This window comes from Embiotoca jacksoni, unplaced genomic scaffold (assembly GCF_022577435.1).
Source record: "Embiotoca jacksoni isolate LCO1_2020_lvr unplaced genomic scaffold, fEmbJac1.0.p SCAF_48, whole genome shotgun sequence".
NCBI lineage: Eukaryota > Metazoa > Chordata > Actinopteri > Embiotocidae > Embiotoca > Embiotoca jacksoni.
The window spans coordinates 1,393,634-1,417,990 of record NW_027185401.1 but is presented as its reverse complement, the minus strand read 5'-3'; the positions used below and the strand labels follow the sequence as shown (position 1 = coordinate 1,417,990).

At 37.2% G+C, this 24,357-nt stretch overlaps 2 protein-coding genes across 2 annotated transcripts; both read left to right on the top strand.

Moving 5' to 3' along the window:
- Positions 1-1,358: 1,358 nt before the first annotated feature.
- ift57 (intraflagellar transport 57 homolog (Chlamydomonas)) lies at positions 1,359-8,765 on the top strand. The gene is made up of 11 exons (XM_069170037.1): positions 1,359-1,908; positions 2,988-3,162; positions 3,867-3,985; positions 4,163-4,253; positions 4,411-4,479; positions 4,701-4,823; positions 5,324-5,395; positions 6,084-6,215; positions 6,465-6,527; positions 8,093-8,159; positions 8,289-8,765. The coding sequence occupies exons 1-11, from the start codon at positions 1,754-1,756 to the stop codon at positions 8,468-8,470; spliced, it is 1,248 nt and encodes a 415-aa protein (XP_069026138.1). The 5' UTR covers positions 1,359-1,753; the 3' UTR covers positions 8,471-8,765.
- Positions 8,766-9,664: 899 nt separating this feature from the next.
- Positions 9,665-22,811, top strand: tmem71 (transmembrane protein 71). Its single transcript, XM_069170044.1, has 11 exons — positions 9,665-9,854; positions 13,790-13,875; positions 14,435-14,496; positions 14,910-14,955; positions 15,436-15,645; positions 17,165-17,472; positions 17,590-17,784; positions 18,032-18,098; positions 18,244-18,305; positions 18,678-18,727; positions 18,899-22,811. The coding sequence occupies exons 3-11, from the start codon at positions 14,466-14,468 to the stop codon at positions 18,920-18,922; spliced, it is 993 nt and encodes a 330-aa protein (XP_069026145.1). The 5' UTR covers positions 9,665-9,854; positions 13,790-13,875; positions 14,435-14,465; the 3' UTR covers positions 18,923-22,811.
- The last annotated feature ends 1,546 nt before the right edge of the window (positions 22,812-24,357 follow it).

Genomic DNA, 24,357 nt, shown 5'->3' with positions numbered 1-24,357 from the left:
ATATATATATTTATATAATGTATGATTAACATTTGTTAAATCTAACATTTCTGCAGCACCAGCTTCGGGCCGGTTCCCACCTGATTTTTACAAACCTCCATTTATAGAAGCGTAAACGTCACCGGAACCACTTTGATTTGCTTAAATGAAAGATTTTGTAAAATGTTTGAGTAAATAAATACAGTTTTATCTGTATCACACTTTTCTCCGACAAAGCTTACGAAGGGCTTTTCACGAGAACGTCAAAATGTCGGTGCAACTGTGATCGAATTGGATGCTTTGTTTTGTTTGTGCCTCATTTCTGTCACATCAAATTTGATACGGTTATTTGCTGAGAATTGTTTTTGGGAACGGGTTCAATAATATCAATTGTTCTTCTGTTTTCATAATTTTGACTATAGGCGGATGTGAAACTGTTTTCTTTTAATTTATTTTTTTAGATCTCACAATGACAACAGAAACTTGTTGCCTTTTAAAAAAAATGCTCCAAGTGTCTCCGGTCCATGTACCCCGAGGTTGTTCATTTTGTCCTCACAGTTGTGGAGCTGTGGATGTTATTTCTGTTGGAAATGTAAAAAAAACAGCCCGGGGCTGAAGGATAATTCCAGTTTATTTCAACACAGTGTGTTTCCCTTTAATGTGTCGATTGTGTCTCTCTGGGTCATACTAACAATCTCCACCCAGGGATTCAAGAGCATTTTAGCCATCAGGACAAAAAAAAAAGCGCGAGCTCCCTGCAGTGGATGAATAATTTTATGCTAATACTAGTTGCTGCATATCAATCAGATAAAAAAAAAAAAAAAACAGGATTCATGTAAAAATGTTCACTCTTAGTGCCATATTCTAGACTGTTGTGTGTTGCTCCTAATTTATGCTGCACCACTGTTAAATACTCAGTCTTAAAGATATAATTTTCTTTCTTTTTTTTTTTAAATGTGAAAGAAAAATCTGGCAATGGATGACTTGAACAAAAGTTTCTAATTTAAGATAACTTCAGAATTAATTTTTTATTTTATGGTGACTATTTTGTTAGCTGAAGAAATAGCTTTTACTGTAAATGGGAGTTGATTTACAGTACTTGGCAGATTGGTAAGGAACCCTTATAGATGATACTTCTTCTTTTTTTAATCTTGGGCACACGAGAAATAGTTCTTGTGCAAACCGGATATTTTACTCTAAATTTATATACTTATAAGATTAAAAAAAATATATATATATATATTGTGCGTATATGTATACACAACATTTGCCCTCTACGTAGCACAATTTTTTTTCTGAGGATGGCGCACCGTGACTAAGCTTTTAATTTGAACAGTTTATCCCGGAAGTCAGGGCTTTTATTCTGAAAATGTCACACCGGAAACACTTTGACGCTTTGGTTGAAAGTTACTAAAGCGTCGTCGAAGCTGGTCACTTTAGAGGATTTTTGAGTGCCGCAGTACCCTCAGTCATGGCTCCGGTCTGCAGATAAAGTCCTGCAACGCTGATGAAGAAACCAAAAAAGTGACTTTAATAAACAACACGGTCTAAAATCAACGTCTGAAACGCGATGTCGCTAGCAGCTAATGCTAGCTCTCCGTTGCCTGACGACGGACAGGAAGCCAAACAAAACAGGGCTCGCGGCTAAAAAAAAAAAAAAAGGATTTCCTCTTTTCACGTTTTTTTTTTTTTTTTTAAAAAAAAAAAAACCATTTCGTTCTTTTTGACCCGGTAAAAAAAAAAAAAAAAAAAAAAAAAAAAAATTCTCCGCACCATGGCGGACGACGGCCGACGGGCGGAGGAGGACGACCGCGGGCCCGGAGCGGCTCACCAGGTGTTCGTCGTGATGGAGTTTCTGCTGGAGAAGCTGAAGGTTCTGAACTACGAGGAGGAAGTTCTGGTCAAACACAACATGAAGAACCTGTCCAGGTGAGAAACACGAGGCCTCGCCGGCACAAACAAACAAACAAACAAACAAAGGTTGGGAAGTTTCAGCTGAATTTTTTTTTTGTCGCATCAAACATTTTAAACAACGATTCGTGATCCGGATAGAAAACCAGTTAACTCTGAAACCAGTTATCATCCAGACATTGATGGGTGGAAAAGTGCAGTGTTAACTATTCATAATGCAACTTAGTGGATTATATTATTATATTTAGTGTTCACAGCCAGAAAAATACAGAAAAACAACAACAACAATATATTCCAATGTCTCCCTGATTGTATGTTTATGTACAGATTTGTATTGCTCCTCTTGTGGAAAAGTTTCCCCTTGTGAGATCAATAAAGTCTATCTATCTATCTATCTATCTATCTAACTAACTAACTAACTAACTCTATCTATCTATCTATCTATCTATCTATCTATCTATCAGCATTAACTGCCCACTAAAGTGTCTCAAAAGCACAATGTTATTAATAGTTGTGGTAATAATCTTAATTTCCTCCTTTTTTTTTTTTTTCCTCCCCAATTTTGTGCAAGCGACGGCCGATCCGACCTCTCGTGATAATGACTTGCAGGAAAGACTCCCTCATGAACCGAGAATTTCTTATTCTTGTTTCTTATGAAAGTTTTATGTAATTTCCCGCCAGGATAGCGTAGCTGTACTTTTCTCCAAATTTTAATTAAACTTTGCAGGGCAGCTCCCCCAACAAAAAACTTTTTAAAGTAGCTCCAGTTTCCTCGGCAATGATTACCTGAAAATTCTCTGGTCGCAGTCAGGTTGATTTTTTATTAATTATCTCTCCATATAAAGTACTTTAGTCTACGGGGGGGGGGAAATGCAACTGCAGACCTTCACTGTTATGGAATAAACAATAAAGAAAAACAAAACAGGTCAAGAATGCAGTAAAACACTAATAAGACTTCATGTTTATTAAATAATATGCAGAACGTCTTGTTTTTTCTTCTTCTGACCAACAAACTCAATCGAACTCATTTTTTTCCTTTTTTATTTTTTTTAATATAAATTAATAGTTCCGTTTGTTCTCTCGTTTCCTCCGTCCAGACATTATTTCGTCTCCAGTCCGTTCCTGGCGTCCAACCCGGGCGAGCAGTTCTACATGTTCACCGTCATCGCGGCGTGGCTGGTCAACGTAGCGGGGAGGCCGTTCACCGAGCCTCAGGAGTACGACGAGCCCAACGCCACCGTGTCCAACATCCTGGCCGAGCTCAGGGCTTTTGTAAGTCACAAAACTTTTCAACAGTGTTTTAACTCGGGTGTTGTCTCCAAAGTCGTCTCTTTTTGTCTGTAAATGCAGTAAAATCTCAAATGTCAAACCAACTCGCGCAGACTTTTATTGTGAAAGGTCATTTGCTTCTGGCACGTGAGGAGATTTAAATGTGGTAAAATAACATAAAAAAAAAAAAAAAAAATCAAGCCACTCTTATAAAGAGGTCGATCATATCCGATAGGAATCTCAGCCTCAAACCTTCTTTCTTACCTTCAGAAGAAAAGTCCATGAAATATGTCAATGATTTGAAAATTCACATAAGCCAAATAAAAAACAAAAAAAGTTTATTGGTCAGAAATGTCTTTTTTTCCCTGTAAAATCAGTATTAAATGTGTTGGATTCTTTATGTTTTTTTGAGGAAGCTCAGATGTCAAACTAACTCGCACAGACTTTTATTGTGAAAGGTAATTTTTTTCTGGCATGTGAGGAGATTTAAATGTGGTAAAATAACATTAAAAAAAAAATAAATAAATCAAGCCACTCTTATAAAGAGCTCGATCATATCCGATAGGAATCTCAGCCTCAAACCTTCTTTCTTAGAAGAAAAGTCCATGAAATATGTCAATGATTTTTTTTTTTGGAGAAAATTCACATAAGAAGCCAAATTGATCAAATATTGTTTCAAATGAAATCTTCCTCTCCGTGTCTTTCAGGGCGTTAAGGTGGACTTCCCGCCTTCAAAGCTGAAGTCCGGCTCCGGCGAGCACGTGTGCTTCGTGTTGGACCGACTGGCCGAGGAGGCTCTGAGGAGGAGAGGCTTCACCTTCAGAAGGTTTATTACTTCCCAACATTTCTCCTTCTCTCTGTTTTAGCTCGCTAGAAAACAAACACAAATCTTTTTTTATTCCTTTTTTTTTAAGGTCTGAAAAGTTTTGATTTTGGATGTGATTTTTTTTTTTTTAGTGTAATTTTGACCTCCTGTTTTTTTTGTTTTTTTTTTTACTTTCAGGCCAAACTACCCGTCAGAAAACACAGAAGAAGAGTCGGTGATGGAGGACGACGCCGAGCTCACGCTCACCAAAGTGGAGGAGGAGATGACGGTGGGCGTTTTTATTTTCCTAATTTATTTCGCTTCCTCTTTTCTTTTCTTTTCTTTTTTTTACCCCAAACGCTCAACGGACAGTTCGTCCTTTTAACCCCCGCGAAGCCTTTCGTATTTTACATGAATTCATTTTTATTTGTATTGTTTTAATGTAGGAGGAGCCCGACAACGAGGAGGAGAACGTGATGGACCTGGAGGCTCTGAAGTTACGAACCACTCACACAGTAAGATTTGAACATTTTGCATCTGGACGACTCGCTGCACTTCCGTTGTAACCGACGGCTTTTCGGCCTTTTTAATGTTGCTAGGTTACAAGATCTAGCGTCTTAAAACGCCCTGTTCTGTCAGTTTTTATTCCGGAGCAAATTCCATCATTTGGAGGAGTTGACGACTTGTTTATTTTTTGTTGTTGTTGTTGTTTTTTTTTTTTTTTTTTGTCCGACAGGAAGTGGAACCGTCCTCCAAACCGGACAACATCCTGGAGTCGACGGTGGACGCGGCTTCGTGGGTTCTGGAGATGGAACGGGTCCTGCCGCATCTCAAAGTCACCATCCGGACCGACAACAAGGTACGAACGACACGTCGTTAGAGAGGCGTCCCCGAACGGATTCCTTTTTTTTAAAAATTTAATTTTTTATTTTTTTAAGTCCATCGAGTATCTGTAAAAAAAAATAAAATAGAAGAAAGTTCAACACGAAACCCGATCCGATGTAAGATTTACGATGATGTCGTAGTTTCCTGTTCGGTAAATCAAATATTGAAAGGCGAGCTGCTGTTTCGCTGCAGGGAGCTCGTTCGATTCAAGAAGTCGATTCCAATTTTAAAGTCTGAGAGGTTGAATAAAAGATTCTCCGGTGAGGATGTAAAACAGCGGGCGGGCGACTCGTGGCGGGTTTTACTACTTTAATTGAGCCCTGCTGAAGGTAACGGTGTCATGTGGTCAGCTTTTTCGTTACCAGACCGAAATTCTCTATTATTAATAATTGGTGTCTGACGACGCTCTTATTGGTGTGTGTGTGTGTGTGTGTGTGTGTGTGTGTGTGTGTGTGTGTGTGTGTCGTCCTGTAGGACTGGAGGATCCACGTGGACCAGATGCATCAACACAGAGACGGGATCAAGTCCTCGCTCAAAGACGCCAAGGTGCGTTCAATGACCTGGTTCATTAAGACACCCGGTCATCACGAGTCGACTGTTTGGACTTCTGGACTCAGTCATTTTCATCTGTGTTCCTTATTTACATTGAGGTGGACGATACACACTGAACACACACACACACACACACACACACACACACACACACACACACACTGCAGCACCGCCCTCCAGGGCATCCGTCACCATATCGATATTATTAAATGTGTATTTTCTGAGTGAACACCGTCTTAAATTAAAGCTGACAACAAAAGTTTGTGTACTTTGTGTTCAGTTATTGATTTTCCTCTCCTCGTTGTCTGTAAATGCAAAATATTCTTTTTTTTTTTTCAGTGACATTTTAATTATTTTGTCTATTTAATTGATATAAATAAAAGGCAGCAGTTAAAATTCGGTTCACGATTGGAACTAAAGATGGAAAAAGAAATAAACTCGGAAGCTCAGCAGATCTCATGAGCTGCCATGTCATTCTTTTAATTTTTTTTCCCCTCTAGTTTATTTTTTGTTTTGTTTTGGTTGTTAAAATCACTTTATATGTCACGTAATTTGAATGTGTAAAGTTTTACATTATTGTCTTCAGTATAGGACCGAAAGGCACTCGACCCAAACCCAGAAAACGCTGGATTTCTGTAAAAGCTTAAAGGGAATTCTTTTTTTTTTTTTTTAACCCCCTCAGAGCTACCTGGACAAGCTGCAGGAGGACATCGGAAAGACTCTGGAGAAGGTGAGCAGCAGAGAGAAGTACATCAACAACCAGCTGGAGCTTCTGATCCAGGAGTACCGCAGCGCTCAGGCCAAACTCAGCGAGGTGAACGCAACACACACACACACACACACACAGACACACCTGAGGGTCAAAGGTCAAATCACGCACCTGCACATCAAAGCCACGAAAATATCTCCGATCAGTTTCATGTTATTTTGACGCACGTTTGTTGAAACTCTTTTTCTTATTAAAAAGTGACATAAAACTTGTAGTTTCTAATTTAAGATACTTTGAAGGAAGTGAAAGGAGTAAAAAAAAAAAAAAATCGAATGAATTTCCTTCGTCAACCAGGCCAAGGAGCGCTACCAGCAGGCCAGCGGAGGGGTGACGGAGAGAACCAGAGCCCTGGCCGAGGTCAGTGAACGCATCGCCCCAAGCAGCACTTTTAACTCAATCAATAACACTTCATTTAGCACCTTTTTTTGTACAGGAGAGTGCAGTTTAAAGTGATTTGTTAGTAACAACAGTTTGAGACCAAGACACACGAGAAAAATTTGAATAGAAAAATATTTAAAATACCAACAAGAAAATATAACGATTTTGAAAAAAAAAGTAATTAAGGAGAAAATAAAGAGGAAAAAAAAAAAAAAGGGTATAAACTTGATTATACAAAAATCTGATTGGAGGGAAATGAACATTTTAAAACACAACATAAATAATAAATAAACGTTTCCGTGATGCGTTTGAGGTCACTGACCGAACATATTTTTGTTTCATGTTCTACTTTCTTATCAGTTCTCCTTCAACAAGTAAAAACTTCCCTGAGTCAGTCAGCAGCGTCTCTGATTTCAGATCCACCGACGCCACCGTGTGGAAAAAACACGTCACTGCACCTCTCCACCTCTCGAAGACTCAATTACAATGTCTGGCTTCGGGTTTTAATCAGTTAGAATTCATAATTGAATCAGTTTGAAACCTAGAAATTGACTTTTTAATCTGCATGAGAAATTTTTTAACAAATTAGCCTCTAATTCAGTTATGAACTGATGAGAAACAAAATGCAGATTCATAAATCTGCTCGGCTGCAAATTTAAATCCAAATTAAATGATTCAGGAACTTTAGAAACATTCAGGAGAGGAAAAAAACAAACAAGTGAAGTTAAGAGTGTGAAAGTCGTGATTTCGGCCCGTTAGTGGAATTAACTCAAAAGGACGAGTAAAACAAAAGGAGATTGAAACCGGAGCCTGAAGGCAACACGAAGGCCGGAGAGCTACAGCGACGGCGCACTAAAACTTGAGAATAAAATCTTTATTTACATCTTTACCAAATTTTACAACACACTAAATACAGAAAACAAGACTGTGTTAGGGGGACACGCTTATTGTTGGAGTATTTTGTGGCTCATATTTGTTCGTTTTCCTATTTTAATTTTTTTTTTTTTTAAAGTTCATTTATATTAGAAAGACAAGACATTTTCACCCCACTGTAAGTTTTGGTTGCTTTATTATTATTCTTTTTTTTTTCTTTTTTCATTTTACAACTTATCAAGACAAAACTTTAAGAATACAAAACGGAAGGAAAAAAAACAAAAATCAAAAAACAACAACATGAACAAATAATAACGTTCACCACCAGCCTGACATGATTGCTCGTGTTTTCCTTTTCTTTTTTTTTTCTTTTTTTTAAGTTTCATTTATATTAGAAAGACGAGACATTTTCACCCCGAGAGAAGTTTTGGTCACTTTTTTTAAATTATTTTTTTAATAACTTATCAAGGCAAAATTTCAAAACTTTAAGAACACAAAAAAGAAGGAAAAAAAACACAACAACAAATAATAACAACATCCTCGTCGCACCCCACCAGCCTGACACGATCGCTCGTGCGTTTTTTTTTTCTTTTTTTTTCTGTATTTACAGAACGTACTTCTTCTCGCAGACGTTCATCCGTCTCGTGTATTTGTTTCCTTTCCCGTTTCAGAACAGCGAAGAGCTCGACAAGGTGAAGCAGGAGATGGAGGAGAAAGGCAGCAGCATGTCTGACGGAGGTGAGGCTCGTGTCTTTTTTATTTGATTTATTTCTTGCATCAGAAATCATCTTGTTGCCGGTTCTGGTTCTGACCTTTAACCCGTCCCTCCCCCATCCCCCTCCCTCCCCACCCACCCCGCCCCGGCAGCTCCGGTGGTGAAGATCAAGCAGAGCCTGACGAAGCTGAAGCAGGAGATCGTGCAGATGGACGTGAGGATCGGCGTCGTCGAGCACACGCTGCTGCAGGCCAAACTCAAAGAGAAGTCCAACATGACGCGCGACATGCACGCCACCAACATCCCCGAGGCCGTCGCCGGGCCCTTCGCTTAGTCGCCGCCGCCCGCGCCGGCCCGAAACCACAACAAAAAACAAAACGGCGTCGGCCCTGTTTTTTTTTTTTTTTTTTTCCTTTTCCTGGACCTCGAGTGTCCAAAAAACAACAACTGGATCCTTAAAAAAAAAACAACTCACGGAATATAATTTCAAAACGAAGTGTTTTTTTTCTTCTTTTTTTTTTTTCTTTACACGTCAAAAAACAAAGTTATTCCACTCCGTTTTATTTATTTCATATCTTTATTTTTCATTAACACTACTTAGTTTATTTTTGTGTATTTGAAACAGAAAATAAATTTTTGATACAGATATTAATTTCTGTCTTTTAGAAGTCTTTGGGAGTTAAAGATTTGAGGCTCAATATTAAATTGCATTTGAGCACAATGTCCACTGGATGTCGCCGGCACCGCTGGGAAAACCGATTGGTTTCAAACTTTTATTTTTGAAACTTGTGTTTTGAGCACAAATTTTGTCTTCATATTTATTCAAGTCGAGTTTAAGCAGGCAGCACAAATGAGTAACGGAAGAAAAACATAAATCGGCTATTGTCATATGGGAAATTTAGGGGAAGTCTCATTTCATCATCTACAGCTTATCAAGCTAAATGCACTCCATAAGTTAGGGTATCCCCTTTCAAAATAAGGGCGGGATTCTGAATACAGTAAAAGGTGCGTCATGATCACATGAAATATCTCAATTATGAGACACAGTTCCTAATGGAGACCCCAACATTTATAAATGGAATATGGTAAGTTTATAAAAGTCTGACACCTAGTTTCCAGTATTTTAGTTGTGCTTATGTGTATTTTTTTTAATTTTTTTAATTTAAACAATAATATCTCCTTAAAGATAGAAGCAAATATTACTATTATATGCTTGATTTTGGATTTCATTCATTGTACATCTACTACTTTCTAACTTCTTTAAAGTATATATAATATCTTTTTACATTATTTTATTGCAATTAACCTTAATTAATCTATATAAGTGAATTTGAACACAGATATGCATCATAGTTATAAATATCTAAATCAAATAATAGTTCTATTGATAATTTCTAAACATATACTCTATAAAAAAAATTTCATTGTAATTCTCTAGAAATATAAACGTCGTACTTTTATTTTGAAACGCCTCACCGGAATCTGTGTGGTTATTTGTTTTGATTTGACAGCTGCTGGCGCTTCCTGTGTGTGGGCGAGGCTCGGTGACAGCTGCGGAGCCCGGAGCTTCAGACTTCTGTTTGGTTTTCCTTTCCTTTCAAAATTTTAAGAACAAAAGTCCCCCAAAAAATACAGAAAAAAGAGGACTAAACGTTAAGAAGCCAGAAGAGGATTTCTTTTCTTCACTTCCGGCGGAGAAACGAGGAGGAAAACAAACTGTGAGTTCAGCTGAGCACCGTTATTTTTTTCTTTGTCTGGTTTTATGTTGTAGATTCTGCAGGGAACTACTTCGAAAATATACATGGAAGTGTAAATAAGTGCTGGTTGAGGTTTTTTTTCATGAATTTTTAATCATAAAAAGTATTTTTGACATTTTTAATTTCATTTAACGAAACGTTTTTAAGTTGTTTTTTTTGTTTTTGTTTTTTTATCAGAAATTGCGATCAGTTACTTTCCTGCTTTTATTTACAATACAACAAATACAAATATCATTCATATCTTATGTGCATTTATGCATGAAATAAATTATAATTTATTATAACGATGCTATATTTGTAGGACATTATCAAAAGACATACCAGACATACTTTATCATGGTAATTCTGTAGAAATGCAGCTAAAAATAGAATAAAGCATCTATAGATGCTCTATATGAGACACAATAGAGGTATTAAGATGTTCTTAGGGTAATTTGGACACATTTAATCCAATATTATTGCACTAAATCGTGAAAAAAATACAAGAAAACATTTATTATTAACTTCTGAACACCTGAAACACTGAATATTGATATTTAATATGCACTATTAAACATAAATACTGTGTGATAACAGGATTATTAGACCTTTGAGGATGCTGGGAACTCAAAATTGAGCACAAATCATTCAGTAAATTGCAATAAAACAAAAATAGGGGAGGTTAATACATAAAAAAAAAAAAAAGAAATCCTGAAATTGCAATAAAGGCTTTAACATTTCAACTTTATGCACTTTAAACATTGTGAAGTCTATAAAAATACAAGTGAGGTGCTGCTGTAAAGACACTCAGAGCAGCGTGGCTGTGTTCTGGTGCTGATGGGGAAATGGTTTGGTCCATCTTTGTGTTTCCTGTTACGCGTTTTCCTCCAACATCAGCAGCTCCAGCAGAAGACGGACTGCTGCTGCAAGGCATGCTGGGAAAACACAAGATGGGAAGAGTCCAACATGGCACATATAGGGGGGGGGAATTAAATAAACATTTTTAAAGCAGTGAGAGTCAGGTAGGGCTGATTATCAGTAATATTATTCTAATATCTGTCGGAGAGATTTCGTGCAAGATTTGGTGGAAAAAAACAACAATCTGCAGGACAATTATTGAAATGTTTTAAGGATAATTGAAGTATTTGAATGGAAAGAAAATATAACGTATTCTTTATTTTTTTTTAAATGTCCCAGTGTGTCAATGCACACTTGACCAGATAAAAGAATGAATCGTGGAAAATTTAAGTATTTTTTTTGCAAGTGTGAATATTGTTTCATTGAACTACCATTATGATTTGTTTCATCAATAGAACTGCAGATACTTTTATCAGTTATTAATGTGACTGTTATTTTCTTGATTCATGGTTCAGTCTATAAAACTTGAGTAAACATTGTCTGATTAACAGTTAAAAAAAAAATATATATATATATATGTAATATATATAAATGTCTCTGTAAAAGTAAGTACCTCGAGAAAATTCTCAAATTTAAGAACCTACTGAATCATTAAATTAGTTAATATTGAGTTGCAGCTGTAGTGCGTTATTTATGCTAGTTTCAGAACATTATGCATGTAGAAAAAGAAGTGGCTTATATTCCCCTTTTTACATTAAAATTCAATGTGCAGAAAAACAGATTGTTTTATTGAACGGACCAAAATTATTGTTCTATTTGCTTCTTTTTTGAGACACAGTTCTGGTATTTTGTTATTTTTACACAAAACCAGCCTCGAGCAGCGAAGAGGAACTTCTATTTACAGTCACTTTGTCAGGAAAATGTACAAGTTAGTTTTTTTTACCCTTTTAAAACACTTACAAAAGTGGAGACGATAGAAACACGAGGACACAAAAATGAGGCCTTTCTCACTTCACGAAATTTGATATTTATAGTCTCCGTTTGCTCGTTAAATGATGATGATGATGATGTCACTCGTCCGGCCGCTCGTGCAGTAAAAGCGCCAGAACGCGTAAAATGGAAAAAACGCCCGTGATGGAAAAAGTCCCGGAGAACACTTCCCTAAACGTCCCGAGGTCTCCTGGAAGAATTTTTTAATGTGCGACAATATCGTAATGAAATCACTATATATACTATATATATATATATATATATATATATGAATATGTACTTTCCTGCTCCCCAGAGGATGAAACCCTTCAGATTTGAATCAGACAGAAAAGTCCCTCGAAAAAAAAGTCTTTAGAAAGTTATAAAAGTCGTGAATTTACTTATTTTTTGTTTTGCCTGCTGAGACAGAAACATTAATTATAATTTTTGCCTTCCAGGAGACATTGAAAGTGTCCATTTTATCTTATTTTATTGTCTCCTGTGGTATTTTTTTTTATATATATTTTTTTAACCTTTTCACTGAACTTTGTGACAAGAAATAACCTCAAATGAGCTGTTCAGTAATCTCTACATGAGTCTAGGTAATTGATTAAATATATTACTAAGTCTTATTCTTTCGCTATATACAGCTCGGACTTACTGACAACAATATGATAGAAATGTTAATAAATGAATCGCTGGCCCGTTTGTTTTGTTTTTCCCTACTGTCTTCGACTTTGAGTGCCTCATTACAGCCCCCCCCCTGCCCACCCCCTGCGCCTCCTCCCCCTCCCCTCCCGCATTCACTGTAACACAGAGCGTCTCTGTTCGCCGCCCACCAACAGCCACTGACCCACTTCATGTTTTTCTCCTTGTCAGTAACTGTTTCAGTCGGGCTCCCACAGCTCCTCGTCAGCCCCTCCGACCTGTGGCGTTCCCCAAGGCTCTGTACTCGGTCCCTTGTTCTTCTCTGTTTACATCTTCCAATAGGGCTTATTATAAACGTTATCAAAGTGCAATCTGCAGGTCAAATGTAAAAATAACTCAGTCAGCAGTTATTGAAGGATGTTTTTTTTTAGATCCCTACCCACCCCGTTTCACAGTTAATTTTGGACGTTTGGAGTACATCCCTTTGAATTTACATTTGTTGGATGCTCCTCTAGATTGCATTTTATTTGTGAGATACATTTTCCACTTGGAAATCAGCTGTTCGTCTGGCTTCAACTCAACTTTAACGGCAAACTTAAATGTCTGAACTAGAAATAGAAATTTGCCATTGCAACAGTATTGTTTATTCTTTACGCAGATGGCAACCAGATCTACGTGCTATGACATTTTTTTTAAAAGCAAATTAAAGCAGCCAATGTTTCATCTTTTAGAAAATGCTGGATGTCCCAACAGTTCCTACAAATAAATCAAAATAAGTCAGAAAGAATTAATATTTTGTCCGTCCAGAGTTTACTTCCTCTTTACTGTAAATATCAATACAATAAGTCATAAATAATTTAAGATTTAAGAAACTTTATTTACAAATAAAAACAGAATATGATGTTTTGCAAATCACGTGAACCCATATTTAATTGAAAATAGACCAAAGACAACATATTAAATAGTGAAACTGAGAAATCTTGTGAAAATATATATGCTAATTTTGAACTTGATGCCTGCAGCGTGTTTCGCAAAAAAAAGTTGGAACAGGGTCACGTTTACCATCGCCTCGTCTTTTAACAACACTCTGTAAACGTTTGGGAACTGAGGAGTCCACGTTGCTGGAGTTTTGAAAGTGAAATGTTGTCCCTCGGAATTCGCATGCAGTTTATTCGGTGGTCAGTTTAATGAAAATAAAAGTAGAATGAGAGCAGAAAAAAAGTGATTTAAAATAACATTGGAAACAGTAAAAGTTTGCTCGTCCGGTCGAAATGACACCACAACTTTGACCATTTGTGAAGACGGGAACGTGTCTCTGTTTTGCTCGCTCAGCTGTTTCTGAAGTTTTCCTTGAAGGCGTCCCAGCAGACGAAGCGTTAAAAGGAAACATGAGCTCAGATTCACGGCCCCGCTCTGTTTTTCTTTCTGCATTTGCTTCTCAGGCTGCTGCTTCGTCCGCTGCAGGATGTGAGAGAACCGCGACAGAAAAAAAAAAAAAACCCTCTTTGCACGAGAACAAGTTTTAAAGGTAAGACTGGGGGGAAAAAAATGAAAAACTTCTGCTGTGTGTCTTTATAAATACCCGGCACTGGTTTAGTAGTCTGATCAGTTTGGATTAGATTTATATTAGAGTCTGACTCCGGTTAATCCCCGGAGCACTTCGACTTCAGAGGAAAACTCCTCTTATCAGCTCTTGCAGGGATTATCTGAACTGACTGGGCTCTAATACGCCACATGAAAGCAGATCAGGCGGGATGGCAGACCTTTTTTCTTTTTTTTTTACTGAAGAGCTGAAGTTTAATTTTCCATTTTTGTGCCTGTTGTCAAACTTGCTCTGTCTTTTATCTGTTCCATGTCAACCAGCAGAGTGAATCCTCTAACGAGTATCGTGTCTGATCAATCTTAATCCGCCCAACTTAATGCACTCTTTCCTACAGCGACCAGATGTTTGAGGAAGTTGCAGAGAGCCGGAGAGTTTTGACACACTGATTGTTTTTTTTTTTGGTTTTTATTGCATTGTTGACCGTAAGAAATATTCTCCGCCCGATTCTCATCTCCGGGTGTCGGGTTTCTGATGTCTTTCACAGATCAGACAGACGAGACTCTGTGGACTAAAGCATGGCTCTGTTCTTCTCTGGAGCCGTTACAAGTACGTCACACACTTCACATACGAGAAAAATGAACCCGTGGATGAAAAGTAGCTCCTGAAACCTCTTTGTTGGAATCCTAAATTTGGTTTGAGATTTTGGGAGTTTTTTTCTAAACTGATACAACTCAACAAACAAGCAAATAGGTTTCGACTTAACTTCCTGAAAACAAAGCCGTGCTGCATTCAGGAACTGTGTTACTTTCAACGTAAAGATGTCACATGCCTACACGGTATAAATATCTTCGTCACGTCACCGAGCAGTCTAAAGAAAGTTGTCCCGCTGATAAAAAACTAAAAAAGCCATCTTTATTTAGAAACCTGTTTTATAAGTGTGTGTGAAGCTTCTTCTTTTTTTTTCTTCCACCTGTTTTATGTCTTAACTCAGACATTTTTTTCCAACATCTGTTGTTTAGGTTCACCGATAAAACGGAGGTTGCGGGGAAATCACTCCTTTCAGAGGTAAAAACAAAAGAAATTTCCGCTGCTTTTACATTTTAAAAGAAATAAAATGTAAATGTACTTTCTGCTGCCGCGCAGAAGTCTTTCTGAATGTATCCGACTTATGCTGTATGCACTCATTTTCATAGCATAGGTTTAATCGTACAGTATTCATCTACGCGATGAGAAGGTTTGAAATGGATTTACATGAACTGACGTGGTCGAGGATTGTTTACGTCCGAAGGTCCAGATCTCTTAATTTGACGATGACCAACTTTAAGCCCGAGACAGATCGATGAAGTTAATATTCTTCTTTTACTTCTTTACAACACGTCTGTATTTGTAAGTCTGTATAAAGTGTAGTTCAGCAATTTGTAAAAAAAAAAAAAAAAAAAAAAATGTCTTGACATTAACTGAATTTTTTTTGATTTTTTTTGAATTTTTTGAATTTTTTTTGAATTTTTGTTTACCCCCCCGTCCCCCGTCTGTCTTCCTTTTCAGCCCCGACCTGTCCCTCCTCTCTCCGGACTCCTCGTACGTATGTTACTCCTCGAGCGCCGGCAGCAGCCCGTGCTGCTGCCGGCGCTCGCCGCGCCTCCTCACCAACGGTTACTACGCCGTCACCGAGGAGACCTTCTTCCTGGACGACGACGGCAACGTGTCGCTGACGCCCTGCAAGACCAACGTGTCCTACAAGGAAAACCTGGTCAGGTGAGAGCAGCATTTTTATTTATTTTTTATTTTGCGTACTTACAACAATAGTTGAGACGGAGTTTCACATATCCTGTAACGTCAACAGATTTTTTTTTTATTTTTGGGCATTTTTTAAAAATTTTTTTATGTGATTTGGATTTTTTTTTTTTTTATTTGAGATGTTGCCGTAGAAACAGAGGAAATGTTGGGAAACAGATCTTGTCACTCGGACTTTTGGAACATTTTAATAGTTTTATGATAAATAACATGTTGGCTAATTTAAAACGCTTCGAAGTGAAATCAGGTTGCAAAGAAAAAAAAACAAAAACAGTAAAAACACAATATTTTGCTGATTTTGCCAAAAAAAAAAATTGAAGGATTAAAGTTTGTCTGCAGTAACTTCCTGAATTAAAGAATTTGACTCAAAATCTGACGTCAACTTTAATGTTGAAAATCACAAATGTTCACGCAGCAGCGGTCACAAAAACGTACTCGTGACTGTTGTAGCTCCCACCGTCTTTAAAATGAAAAAAATCAATCTTTTCTTAAAACGACAACAAAATTTTTAGCAAACGAGCCGTGCATTTGTTGGGGACTATTTTTACGCGGTGGATTAATCCACATTTGGGACTAAATACAGATAAAGAGTTGGTTGTTTTTTTTTAACTCTTTATCTGTCCTGATTAATGTGTAAATATCAGAAACTGTCGAAAATAAACGGGTAATATTAACGACAGCAAGTCGGAACAGGTTGGAAACTGCTGTGAGAAACGTTCATCATTCACCAAATCGAGTTCAGTGGATGATGTCACAGCTGGCGACGAAGGGAAGTGGTGCCGTCATGTGTAGTGGTGCCAAAACACACACACACACACACACACACACACACACACACACACACACACACACACACGCAGAAACACCTCTCTTTACAGCGGTGAGGTCATTCTCGGCAGCCAATCGGAGCGCCCCGTTCGGCGCAGGTCGGGCCGGTTTTAAAAAGCTGTAAAAATGTCCTCGAGTCCGCCGTCGGCTGCGTTCGGGGGGACCAGAGCGTGATGTCATCCCCCCACGGTTGCTAGGAGACCCTGGTGTGTTTGAACACTAAGAAGAAAGTCGACACGAGAAAGAAGTTTCTTTGTTCTGTTTCACAACTGACGAAGTCTGCACTGACAACAATGCGATATAAAAGCCAGCGAAGTCACATGAATAACAAGTATATCTTATATAGTATAGTTCTGGATTATATTTAAAAACTTTGGGTTTGATTTTGTTACCCGAACAAAAGTGTTTCTTTACTTTGCTGCCGAACTGGAGTTTAAACACTTCTTTTTTTTTTTTTTTTAGGGGGGGATGAGGTTCATAATAGTCTCATCTGATTATTTCAAAATAAAAAGTAAATGATCCAAACCTTTAGAAAAATACCCTCAGAAAACCTTATTTAGGGATTAATTCACTGGACATGTCAACTAGGCATCAAGCAAAATTAGCAAAGGATAAAAAGTTAAACAAACTATTCTTGTTGTTTGTTTCTCAGGGTTTTCCGGCGCCGGCGGAGGCCTCGCCGGTCTCTGGTCAGCCTGCTGAGCGACGTGACGGAGAGCTGCCACTCGTGGCTGGACCAGAAAGTCTTCAGAGGCATGTTGGGGACGGGGCTGAACCAGAACCAGAACCAGAACCAGACCCAGACCCAGAAGCAGGACCAGGATCAAGGACTTAACCAGGACCGGGACCTGTGCTGGGCCAAGAGGAGCATCAGCCAGGAAGGCCCGGCCCCGCTGGACGAGTCGTACTGGTCCGGACTCAGCGGCACCGAGCTGGACGAGAGCCGCAGCTTCACGTATGGTGGGTGGACCGACGCTTAAATTAAAAAAAATTAAAAAAAATTGTCCACATTTTGAAATCAGCACTTCACAATAAAAGCCCAACAATCAAAAGTGTTTTTTTTTGTTTGTCTTTCAGACACCACTGAGGTCCCGCCTCCTCCTGACAAAGTAGCCCCGCCCCCAAAGCTGCTCATCCAGGAGGAGATTTGCTCGGAGATCTGTCAATCGACAGAGCGCTTCACCCAGTCGCTGGGCGGACTCTCCGAAGTCCCGCCTCCCTCGCCCTTCTACGGCAACACCTGCTGCTGTCAGACGGCACCTGAGCGCAAGGGTTTGTTATTTAATTAATTCATTTAAAATCTTAATTTAAAATTTTAAATCTTAACATTAATCTTAATGTTATTTAATTATTTAATCTATTTGTTTAAAAAAAAAAAAAAAAAATTCTATTTTGTTCTGGCCACTTTTTTTTGTCAATTTGTTCGACCACAGTTGACGTCTGAATTTATCTCGTTGGCGTTGTTGTCGTTCCAAGCGTTTGTGTTTGTCTCTGATTTGTGTCTTCGCTCGTGTTCCAGGGTTAACGATGAAGGCCCTTCTCCTCCTCATCTTCACCATCTTCATCCTCACTGCTCTGTACTCCGGGTAAAAACTTTTTTTTTAATTTTTTTTTTTTTTTAAATATTTGCCTTCATCCTCATTATAGAATCTCTGAGATCTAAAAACGGAGTCGGAAAGAAACGACAACGTGAATTTAAAGGTTGAAGAGTGAAACGTTTCTTTGCTGCAGGTGTCTGCTGTGGAGCGCGAGCGTCACGTCGGCCGTGTTCACGACGATCGCGACATGTATGCGTGAGTATCACCGTGTTATATAACAGGTCTGATGATGAAATATTGTCTGTCGGATGTCCAGCAATTATAAAAGAAAAAGAAAAACTTAAAACAATCCGATCCAAGTTTCTTGTAAATCTAGTCGTACGTTCAGTTCTGATCTTTTCCCTTGTTAGTCTTTTATTTTGAAGGGTTGTTGTTTACTTCCTGTGTGCTGCGATGTTTCCGAATGCTTATTTTACAGGCAGAACTCTAAATGCTTGACGCAATTACTCTTAATATTTTGGAAAGTACTGCAGTTTCAGCGCATAAATTTATATATCAAATATTTTAAATAGTCATAGTTTGATTTTTTTTTTTTTTTTTGCGTTTCAACGATCTGCTCTCTTTCAGTCGTGACGAAGTCGGGCCCGTTGGGCGAGTGGAGGAAGGCGAAGACGGAGGTGAGTCCGAAATCGAAGAAATAGACATTTTACGAATATTTAAAAAAAAAACAAAAAAAATTTAAAACACCCAGTTGTGTCTAGTGGTAAACAACAATAACACAAAGCAGAAAGAATCAACACGGGAGGGGAGGATGGAAGTTAACGGCTTCTGCTTCATCTGCGTTTCAGGATATCACGTCAGGAAACGAGTAAAGGAAGCGTCGCGAGATGGCTTCTTTGCTCGCAAACGTGAAACTGGAAGAAGAGACGGAAGAAGAGGTCTGATGGGAATCAGTGGAAATATCATATGAATTATTATTTCACTTACTGTTTGCATGTAGGTTGCATTTAGAGGAAAAAGTTATTTTGAGCTCCGGAAATCCTTTTAAAACGACAGCACCTGTTTGATGCTGGAAATTTGCAGAAATCATTTCTTAAAATACATTTCGTACCATTTGAAGAATCCAAATTAAAACGCGTCGTTGTTGTTGTTGTGAGCTTCACGATCACGCGGATGGAGACGGTCTTTGTTAAACGTGAACTAATCGGACTTGTTTGCGTGTTAAATGTTAAAACGGCAAAAAAACAAACAACAAAAAAAAGTCTTTCCGGCTACTAAACGCCGTGTTGTTGTTAAAATGCTGAAGGAGCTCAAAAAGACGGTGACGCGAGTTACTGTAGGTTAGCAGATACGAAGGATTAATATCATGCGTATCAAAATATAAAAATGTACCTGATGTATTTCAAGTGTAACTTTCTTTCGTTAGTGGTTGAACTTGGCTTTTTTTTTTTGGGGGGGGGGGGATGTCCAAAATGAACCAAACGTCGGGACATTTCACGTCCATGAAACAAATTCAGGTTCCTCCCTTCTAGTAAGTCTTAAAAAAGACAAATGCACAAAAATCACCTGGAATTTTTTTTAACTGCGGGGAGATAAAAGTGCCATTTTATTTTCCCTAAAGAAACTGAATGAAGAGTTTTATTCCAAAATAAATCGAACAGGAAATACAGCACAAATTTTGTTTTTACATTAAAGCTGCACCGGCTCAGATTTTATTGTGAAAATCCGAAATATTGCTTTCCTGATTAGGTTAGGTTAGGTTAGGTTAGGTTAGGTAGTTACTTTATTAATCCCCGAGGGGAAATTTTTTTCGCTACAGCAGCATACAGAAGCAATAAGATAATAATAGAATAATAGAAAAGCAATAAAATAGCAGTAAAATAGCTGTAAAAAAATATTAAATATAAAATATAAAATGCACAGTATACACAGTACAGTATATATCTATATATATTATATACAAACAACCAAGAAACACAGTCAACAGTGTCAATTATGAGAGTAAAATAGTTTTATTTTTTTCTGGTACAAAAAAAAAATATTATTTCAGACTTTCTGACGTCTTTTAAAAGATTATCTTTGTATAGAGACTTTTTTTTTCTGATGTCACATGATTGACAGGCCAGTGGGCGGGGCCACAGACTCAGTCAGATTACGCTAATGTTGCGGTCTGCAGATAGTTTTTTTTAATTTGCTCTACATGCTATTATCTGATTAATTGAAATTAATCAAAAGTCTTACATTTTTACAAAATTAATCAACCCGATAAGGGCAGATGATTTTTTTTTTCCTGTAATCTTTTTAAATCAAAGCTACAGGGTAATAATGAAAATGCAAATTAAAAAAAAGCAGTTTTCTTAATGGACCCTGGTGCAGCTTTAATAGTATCGTGTAATAAATCCATTAAAAATCTTCTGTATTTTGGGACACTAAATGGTCGTTTTCAGGAAGAGAGTTCTTCTCTGCTGTGTTTTGTGGTAAAACTCTTCATATGTTAAGTGCCTTTATATCAACCAGCAGTGCAGAAGCGCTACATAAACATATTAATAATAATACAGGGAAGTGTTGAAGCCTGTAATGCTGTTGAAACTTTTAATAGATCTGATAGAGTCGCTGCAAAATTCTCACATCACCTTAAACGTCTACACATAATACATTCAGATGTGATTGGCTGTTTCACACGTCAGACAAAAAAAACAAACAATAAAAACACACAACTGTTTTAAAACCTCAACGATGAGCCAGGAAAATGTTTGTGGATTTGGGAAAATCAACAACAAAAAAAGTACCTTTTACTCCAGTGACTTAAGTACAAGTGATTCTAGTAGGAGTAAAAAGGAAAAGAAGACCGGACCAAGAAATGTTAAAAAAAAAAAAAAAAAAAAAAAAAAAGTACTGTAGAGCCTTATGGGGTTTTAACTTTATAAAGTTTTTTTTTTTAAATTCAATCATATTTGGGCCTCAAACTACGCCAAGATTGCAAGATTGAAAGATGACGAGATGAGCTGTGCTTCAGGTTTGATTGACGGCACAGTTCAACTCCATCTTCGTGAAACTTAAATGTTTGTTTATGTGTAACAGAGTTTGTCGATATCGACCGGAAGAGGAGAGAAAATATTTAAGCTCTTTGTGTTCCAGATCGTCTGTAACCTAAAAGATATATTAAAAAAAACAAAAAACGTTTTTTTTTTTTTTAATCATGCTGCATTCAGGTCACGTGGGAAATATTTGAATTAGCAGTTTACGACTTGTAAATAACGTCAACATTCACGCTGTAATTATCTGGTGCTGAATAATACGCGAGTCAAACATTTAAAATCTCAGCTGAAGAGCGACAACAGCGTCCTCCACTTCGACTCTTGGTTCTCTTCTCTCCAGATCAGCGCCATTAAAACTATTTACCCAATCCACGTCGAGATTTCAATGATTTCAACTTTTTTTGACCTCTAAATGCGACTCTATTTAAACGAACTAACTTTAAAGTTCACGGTTTTAAAACGCTGATGTGACCGAACCTTTAAAAAGTAAATACTCTCTCTCCGTCTGTGTAAATCAGGACTTTCTGAATCATCAAGTGCCAAAATTTGTTTTAAATGTAATGATTCAGGAAATGTCACAAATGTCACAAGTACTTCATAAATGAACAACAACAACAAAAAAAATCTATATATATTACCGATATTTTTAATACCGCTAATACTGCTTCACTTTGTATTTAAAGCTGTACTTATTAATACGTGTAAACAATGGATAAGATTATTCTGTGTAATGTGAAAGGTGTCGCTTGTAGCTCTGACCCACCGAGAATCAACACCAGCTTTTTTAGCTTTTTTTTTAGCTCGTAGTTTTGGTTTCACGGCTCAAAACAGGAGCCAGATATTTTTCTTCAGGAGACCGAAACAGAGCTAATAATGTGAAAAAACACAACTCCAGCAATTCATTGTTTTTTTTTTTCTTTTTTTTTTTATCAGCTGGATGTTTAAAACTCAATCTGCTGCCCCCTGCTGGCCAGAAATCAATTGACGCAGCTTTAAATGATCAAAGTTAAATGTGGATCAAATATTATAATTTTTTTATTTTTTTTTTTTATTATAAAATTCTGAATGTACTTCAAATGATGGAAAAGATGGAAACTGGAATGATGAAGATGGAAAATCCTGCGACAAAAACGTGTTCGTATTGGACGAATCTTAGCTTTAGATGTTTCAGTGTGACGCAGCTACTGAACACCATGTTAACGATGTTGTACATAGTTTTTTTTATTTTTATTTTTTTTATTTCCATTGATTGCACTTGTTTCCAATGATGGAAATGTGATGCTCTGCTTGTAACAGCACTTATCGTTTAAAAAAAAGTTTTTATTGTATTCATGTTGATAAAGTCTACCACAGATATTGTTAATAAAAACTGTAAAAATTAAACCTTAAACGAGACGCAAAGTCGACTTGAATTGCAAACTGAGACAAAGATTTTCGACCTAAATGAACAAAGTATTATGAATATTTTTCAATTGGAAAATCTCTTTTAAAAAAAAAAAAAAAAGACATTTTAAAGGATGAAGTCGTCTTTTTTTTTTTTTTTTTTTTTTTTTTACAGTGTTGACCACTGTAGTCAGAAAATAACAAACAATCAGTACTTTAGGGACTAGTCGGGTGTTTTCGGCCTGTTGATGGCGCTGTTTAAGATTTAAATGTTACAGTATTTTACATATTGTCATATTATGTTTTGTTTTAAGTAAGTGAACATAAACGCTGTTATTACGACTAACTGCCTTTTCTGTGTATTTTTTTCGTACTCTTTAAGGAGCGATTATCAACTTTTAATTTAATGGTCTTCATGTGTGTTTAACACGAATATGTTTCTAGAAATATAACATAATATAATATAATATAATACAATATAATTTCATATAATTTGTTCCAGAGTCCCAACTGTTTTAGTTCAGCACCTGCAAAAAAAAAGGTTTTCTTGGGCATTTCTTTGCTTTCTCTTTTTTTGAACTGAATATTTCCGAGGTGATCCACCGGGTGGCAGCAGAGAGAAGAAGTCACACTGCTGACCCGACAGGTGAGTCGACGCTCGCCAGTCATTTCCATACACGTTGATTTTAACCTGACAGAAATCAGAAGTGAACGGCACGACAGAAAGTCCAGAACAGAAGATAAACTGTTCAAATACGGAGCTCCAAAGAGGAGAAAAACTGAAAATCACCTAAAAACAAAACTTCCATTGAGTTTCACTTTGTTTCTTTGATATCAGCGATTTTTTTCAATACATTTTTTTTTTTTACGCCCAAATCCACTGATTCTAAATAAACTCAGCAGACTGATGAAGACATGAAGTTTTATTTCAGTTCAGGAGATTCCCGACGTTCCCGACCTGAAGGACGAAGCGGCACCTCGGACGCCTACGGTGAGCTCTGATTGGTCAACGCGTAATCATCGACCAGATTAACGGTAACGACGTACAACACTTTCGTTGACATTTATTGTTTAAAAAATATATATATGATCAATAAATAGGAAAACGGACTTCGGCTTACACAGAACAACAGCTGTTTAATGATGGATCCCAGATATGGAGGACAAAACGGGACATCGTTTTAAATAAATAAAATGTAGAAATTCAGAGCGAGCTTAAATAAAACTTAAAAAAGGTAAAAAAAAAACAACAACTTAAATTCAAGAAGTTAATTTCATTATAAAAATTCATTTTATTTGTATATTCATTCATTCATATTCATATATTAATACTTCAGTCGTTTTTGATCCTACATAGCAACGCACAGTGGATATGTCTTTTAAAAATCTTTTTTTAAAACATCTTAAAAAAAACAAAAAAAAATTACAAAAATTCACGTTTTATTGTTTGGGTGAAATTGTGACAAAAATAATCATAACATTTATTCAAAAGGAATTAAAACAAAAGAAAAATCTGAACTTTTGACCTTTCGAACCCACATCTCTCAGGTTGAGTCTCAAATCGCGGGAATTAAAAGTCGTACACGGCCACACGAAAGTTATTATTTTTCACTAAGTATCATTATACCGTTGTCGGATAGAAGGCATCAATACAGTGAGACAGAGGGCTTAACAACAAAAACATTTCCGGTAAAATCAACAAACAAAGCCGGCTGATATGTCTGCAGGTGATGCATTCAAATGTTACAGTTATTTCCGGTCATTTGTGAGACGACACCGCTCGGTGTCGAATTTCACGCACGAAGTGAGCGACCTTGAGACAGTCGTGGTCTTCTGCCGCAGATTAAGTTTGAGATTGTTTTTTTTTGAGAGGAAGACAAAAAGGA